Genomic DNA, 6,831 nt, shown 5'->3' with positions numbered 1-6,831 from the left:
GATTTCACCACGCTGCCTCACACATGACACAGGTCCCTGCAGCATATATATGGACAAATGCACGACACATACATTGTAAGAGTCATGTCTCGGTGAGACTGGATTCGAACCTTTGAAAAACATTGCCTGTCAGCCAGATGACACATGATACAGATAAAAGCCTTCCTTTTAAAATTTGAAACAATTCATTTTGTGTGAAGTAGAACTTTTAGACTGTTTTCATAAATATAATATTTTCATACAACATATCTTTTGCTTTTTTGTAAATATCCAGAAATAGTGTCACTGAATATTATACAAACCAAGGCAAATAATATCACAAAAATAATCAATCATTTTTTCTATTACCAAAATAATTTTAAAATTCAGCCTAAAATATATGAGAAACAATTCCAAAAATCATCTCAACCTTAACGATTTCATAATCGTGGTCGTGACCGCCTAGAATGATGTCAATCTCTCCAACTTCTTCAGCGAGCCGCGTGTCGTTCGGAACACGCATGTGTGTCAGAGCAATGACCAACTGTGCACCCTGAAATGTGACACGAAACGTGACAGAAAATTTATACAATTAAAGAATAGTTCACATTAGACATGAAAAGTGACAGAAAAATGTACATACAATAAAAGACTAGTTCACATTAGACATGAAAAATCACAGAACAATTTATATATATAATCAAAGACTAGTTCACATTAGACATGAAAAGTGACAGCAGAATTATAAGCAATTAAGAACTACCTCACATTAGACATGAAAAGAGAGAGAAAATTTATATACAATTAAAGTTTAAGTCACGTTAGACAAAAAAAGTAAGACAAGTACCATTAAGACGAAGATAATACTATTTTGTTATGAAACTGATACAAGTGGAAAATGTCCGACTTCAGTAAAAACCTACTAACAGTAAAAACCTACTAAACTGAGACATGAAATATGAAAAGTGTCTCTGAATACAGTAAAAACTTGTTTGAATTAGAAAACATCTACAGTACTTCAGATAATAGTGGTTTATTGAAAAGAACTCCCTTCAAATTATGAATTTTTTTTTGTAAGGTGGAGACCTTAAAGGAAGGCAGTCACAACCAATAATGACACGACAAACAGCACTCTTGAAATGGTCGCTTTTAAGGACAAGCGGGTTAACCCAGCTTTCGGGGGTTTCCAGAAATCTTGACCTTCACCAAAAGTGGGCATTGGCCTACCCATAGGAGAAGTTTGGTTTCATTTGTGTGTATATTTGTTTGGTTACAGAAAAAAACCCTCCTTGTCTTTTAAAGAAACTGAACAAGGGGCAAAAACTTTACCTTCGTTTTTCTCAAAACAGAATTTTTCGGGATAGCCCCCTTGTGCTCAAAAGCGACAAAATAATCAATGTGTCTCACCATTCTCCGAAGGATCCCTCCTAGGTTTCTGCCAGCCTCGACAAAGTCAATAAATGTCATATCCTCTGGGTCGAGGGTGGAGAGAGTGTCAATCCATTCTTCTTCAACAAGGCCAATAATGCCAATCTGTCCAATTCAGTTCAAGAAAGGATATTCAGTGAAGCATAGACAACTCAAACACACAAAAAGCAAAATATGTGTCAGCTCAAACATTATGTGAGGCATCATGATGAAATCAGGCGTCCGTCAAAATATAATGAAATCAAAGAAATCGGTGTTTTTTGGCCAATGGGCAATTTTGTTCTAATTTTCTTTTTTTGGTTCAATACCTTTTATATCCATTTAAAAACACATTTTTGTGGGGATTTCACTAAAAAAAAATTGATTAAAGGCACAAAGAATGTAAATTTTCAGTTTCCAAGGATTCTCAAGCTATGGAAGTTACCAAACTTTTGGCAGCCATTTTCTCACAAATTTTACTTTTAAAAACCAAGCGACTCTGACTTCCTTCAATCGCAAATAGCTCTACTTCTATTCAAGACAGATGGGTATTTTTTTCATCAAAAGGAAGGCAAATGAACAGGCTATAAGATGATACCATAACCCCATATGCTCAAAAAATTGATGTGTGCCTGATTCCACCATGTCATGACACACACATGTCATTTGCGGTCTGAACCGCTATAAATTTTCTTCTATAGGAAGCACCGTTTTCTCAATCATCCGCACAAATGTGTCAAACAGCTCATCTTGAATTTAATTCTCCCTGCATGCCCAATGAAAAATACATGTGGGTGGTTGGCGGGTGCTCTGGTGTGGTTTGCTTCTTCTCTCCTATGAAAAATCTATCTTCCTTATCTCCCCTTCTTCTTTTTTATGTTTGTTACTCTCTTGTAACACCTCTAATCTTCTTGTGCTCATATGACCTTATGCAGTTGCGAGCGCCGTAAAACCTATACTAAAACTAAACACCCAGTATTCCCAAGATTCCCTGTAATATCTCTCTTATTTTTCCCTATTACGGTTTACTCGAAATATGGATGTGTCAAATGCATTTGTCAACCCCAACCGTGTTCAAGATATCGATGCTCAACCCTGTTCACAAACCAGGATTATAAGACGACACATTTTAACATTTAACCCCTTCAATGCTGCAGGTAAATAGGCCCCTGTGCCAGGGGAAATCCCATGAGCCAAGGCTGCTCAGGGGTGATCCCACTCTACCTTCCATAACTTTTTTATTTATGAATATTTCTTCATGAATTTCTGCGCGTACATTCTACATTAAACAACATTTCTATTGATATAATTTTGACGTGATTTCATTGAGAGATACGCTCCTAGATTGAGAAAAGTTGGAGTTAGCAACATGGCGGGGATCCAGAGTAAGCGCCAAACAAAAAGTTAAATTCACTTAACACTAAGATTAACATGCACATTATTTCCAACATTAGAGCATCATCGTTACCATTATCACCATCATCACCGACTAAACAATTCCTCATTATCTCGTGTTATTCTGGTTTTGTTTTTTTAAACATAACAATTTGCACCATACCAATACATTTTTACGTAACCTATAAAATATCGGCACCAAACTCAGGACACGAGACCCAAAAAATAATAAATTATTATAATTTCCAGATTTTCCAAGACCTAACCTTGATCCCAGCATGTTCAATCATGAGATAGGTTTCTCCTCGAGCCAATGGTTCGTTGTTCACCATGTCTTTTACATTGCTGAGGAGCCACGGAAACTTGCACTGGTCAGCAAATTCTTCCAAGTGGTCCACTCCAAAGTCTGAAAACCAGGTAAACCCCAAAGGATATGATTACTCAGTGCTGTTCTAAATGACTAAATCAGTTTCAAATCGGAATGTTTGCTAAAGTTACCACTATCACCTTCACATAGCCCGTAGACTGAATGTCCATCTGGGCACTTTTGAAGATTTGGCCACTAGCTTTCTCCACTCCTTCCGGTCTTCAGCTTTCCTGGGCGTGTTTTTTGAGGTCCAGGCCTATCCATTCCTTGACGTTGTCTTCCCAACTCTTCTTCGGTCTGCCTCTGCTCCTTTTTCCCTGGACGCTGCCTTGCAGGATCATCTTAGCTAAGGTTACAGTGATTAGTAATTCTATATAAACAGAGAGTCCTCTACACATTCCGTATCTGCCTTGAAAAATTGGAAACATCTAAAGTAAATTTAATGACCCATAATGACATTTAAGTTAGCATTGTGGATGGAAAAAAAAATTATTAAACAGTCCTTTCAATAGCTTAGGAAACGATAACCTCCAAAGAAATCTAATCCTACGAAAAAGAAAAAAACTGCCAACTTAGCGACTCATCAGTAGTAAAATTTCCAACTACAATAGTCTTCGCCTAAGATCCCACCCCTTACGCCGGTAAGATCACGTTCATCTAAGATCCCCATTTTCCTTGCTCCCGAGCACCGGGATCTTAGGCGGAGACTACTGTATAAGATTCCGGAAATTTTAAAGATGAGTAAAAAAAGCCAAACTTTTCACACTCACCAAAGTCATGGTTGCCATAAACTGCAGCATCTACTCCGAGGCCATTTAGCACAGGGATCATTTGATCTCCCTTCAAGAAGATGCTCACTGAAAATTTTAAAAACACAACATATAATTTTACTTTAATGAATTGAGACTTTTGATATACAGCATTCTTCCCAAGAAAATAAAGCTATTGCAAAAAATGAGACACATTTCAAGGTGAGTGTGGTTTCTTTTAGTTTTAGTAGAGGTCTTACGGCGCTCGCAACTGCATAAGGTCATTTGAGCGCCAGAAGAATTAGCAAGATAAAGCCTACTAGCAAAACAAGCAATTCAGTGAAAATTACTTCCTAAAAAGAGCCTAACATAATTTTTGTGCTAAAATCGGGAGTCGAAATGATGAATGCAACCCCAGACAAGTTTTCTCAAAGAGTTATAATCAAAAGAAACGCCACTGACATCTGCATGATCCATGTTTGTTGTTACTTGCCATCAAGCTCTAGCCTGTCTGACAACAAATAATAATTTGCCAGAAAGCTAACAGATTTAACCGAAAAAAGTAGACCTTCATATTTTCATGTAAATTAGAACAATGACAAAATGAAACAGTATTCCCTCTACAGTTTACATTTACAACATACCAGGTTTTTAACACGCACAACTTAAATTCATGATTTTCTGAGAAATTCATAAATCCAAGTCATCTACTAAACGTTGAAAGGGGTGCAACCACTTTAAAACAAATGGCACTGGGCATCTCAAGTTAGGAAATTTAAAATGTTGTCGAAAAACTGAAAGGGATATAATGGTCGCTTTTAAGGACAAGGGGGCTAACCTAGATTTCGGAGGTTTCCAGAAATCTTGACCTACACCAAAAGTGGGTATTGCCCTACCTGTAGGATGTCGTGTTTGTTCTATCACTTCGTGAATACAAGGAAGGACCGATAACAGAACACAGCGAATTTAGCAGAGAGGTTTAATGGCTCATGTTGCGACCAGCACACTCGAAGTGCTGACAAAAAAACAAGGACAATAGCGAAACGAAGCGAGACCGTAATTAGGTTACCGGAACACTGGAAGTAAAACAATAATGTCGTAAGTACCGTAAATATTAAAAAACTGTCCTGGTCTTTAAAAGAAACTCAACAAGGGCCAAAAACTTTACCTTCAATTTTCTCAAACAGCATTTTTCGGGATAGCCCCCCTTGAGCTTAAAGCGACCGAATGAAAAAAAGAAAAGAGCACAAAGAAAAAAACACCCCAGTGTGCAGTACTTACTGAGGGAAGGATTCAGGGCATCACCACTGAACAAGACCAGAGGGTCAAGTTTCTTCTGAGAGTCAATGTAGGTTTTCATTCTTGCTGCACCTCCCTGGGGCTCATCTTTTTGGCCTTCTATGTTGTACACATCGTTGAAGTGAAGGATTGTCAAAGCTGCCATGGTAGACTTGATAAGGTGACTGCTGGTACTAAACTGGTACCTCACTGTATCTAGATGATTATGAAGGTGATTCCCTTCATTTAACCAAGGTAAAACGGCTGAACTTTATATCATGAATAGCAGCATCTGTTTAAAAGCAAAAAATCACGAGCTGAAAATTTTTTTATGAGAAGTGAAAAAGGAAAGCCATGTTGTCAGGCAAAATGCGGCAACGGTTTATTAGCAAAATATTACATATACATACATCATCGAACTACAATATAACACGGATAGCTCACATTTGTCAGGACCGGCCTCGGTAGTTCGAGTGATAGGCTATCTTACAAAGATAAAGAAGAAAAAAAAGGGACCACAGGCACAGTTCAACAGATGCGTGATTTCAAACTATCCGTGTTATACTGTAAATATATAGATCTAAAACTTCTCCATTTTATAACTTCACCCGTTCCCCTTACTCTTTAATCCTTTATATAAATATAAAAGATATAGACTCTGCTGTTCCTACCATTATAGCAGTCGTCTCAAGTTAAAACCTCAGACTATAAAAAATACTTGTCGACTGTAATGACTCTTAACACAGCTTTTAACTTGCAAGAAAACACAGCCCTAAACTTTGACAAACTACCGATCAGGGGGTGGGGGAAGGGGACATGATAATCTCTATGCCCGTGCCAGAGTGATAGTAAAGAGCCAGAGTGATAGTTATAACACCCAAAGATAAACAGCAGCAAATAGATCTATATAATCTCAATCTCACAAACAAAGGTAAAGAAAAAGGAAGCCATTATTCTCACCCGGTATGTCTCGCTATTCTCACCCCCTCCCTTGTTTTACCGGACATGACCCTAGAGGGATCAGGGCTGAGGTTACTGGGGCTGATGCTCCACAGGATCGTGTTGGTGTCCAAATAGACATAGATCTAGTCGCAATCAGGATTGTCAGATTGGAGCAAAAAATCCCAGTTGGCTCTTTTGGATCGCGTCTAGCCCGGAGAATTTCATTGGGCTCTCTGGCTTTTTTTTAGCTCCAAACTCCAAAGTGAAGGAAAGGGCTTGGATTGCTAAAAATAAAATTATAAAAAAATAAACTAGTAAACACCATTTAACACCCTCGCCCATTTGGTAATAATTTACAACCCTTCTACCGTCGTACAAGAGCATTTATTGTCTCGTGCTCGTTACATTTGTACACCCTCTCTGTTCCTTGAACCATAATTTATTGTGAGTAGCAGAGAGTGAGAGGCCTGCCATCGTTAAGTCAGTGTGTAAACAACGAATAGTCCGACCGGTGGCCTGTCCCGCATCCCACTCAGTAGCATCGGTAGTGAGCCCTTTTTTTTTACTAGAGAGGCGAAAAAGGTTTTTACATACATTATTAATTATTCGTTCCCAACCACACAAGTCACCATGGGCCTAGGTGATTTTATTGGCCTGCGAGAGATCAGGGGGGAGTCCTCGCCTCATCATGCCCACACCGGGGTGGGAGCTATT

The 6,831-nt window shown here is 38.4% G+C and overlaps 1 protein-coding gene across 2 annotated transcripts in view; it reads right to left on the bottom strand.

Moving 5' to 3' along the window:
- Window positions 1-6,831, bottom strand: part of LOC101847498 (mannosylglucosyl-3-phosphoglycerate phosphatase) — a 20,412-nt gene that overhangs the window by 10,993 nt on the left and 2,588 nt on the right. For both annotated transcript variants that reach the window (XM_005099744.3, XM_035970130.1), the window contains exons 2-6: window positions 5,179-5,467; window positions 3,919-4,005; window positions 3,048-3,187; window positions 1,387-1,512; window positions 410-532 (exon numbers count right to left, since the gene is read on the bottom strand). In XM_005099744.3, the coding sequence (XP_005099801.1) occupies window positions 410-532; window positions 1,387-1,512; window positions 3,048-3,187; window positions 3,919-4,005; window positions 5,179-5,341 (639 nt within the window). In that variant the 5' untranslated portion in view covers window positions 5,342-5,467. The remainder of the gene's footprint in view (window positions 1-409; window positions 533-1,386; window positions 1,513-3,047; window positions 3,188-3,918; window positions 4,006-5,178; window positions 5,468-6,831) is intronic.

This window comes from Aplysia californica, unplaced genomic scaffold, assembly GCF_000002075.1.
Source record: "Aplysia californica isolate F4 #8 unplaced genomic scaffold, AplCal3.0 scaffold00224, whole genome shotgun sequence".
Classification (NCBI taxonomy): Eukaryota; Metazoa; Mollusca; class Gastropoda; order Aplysiida; family Aplysiidae; genus Aplysia; species Aplysia californica.
This window is presented reverse-complemented; position numbering and strand designations above follow the sequence as displayed.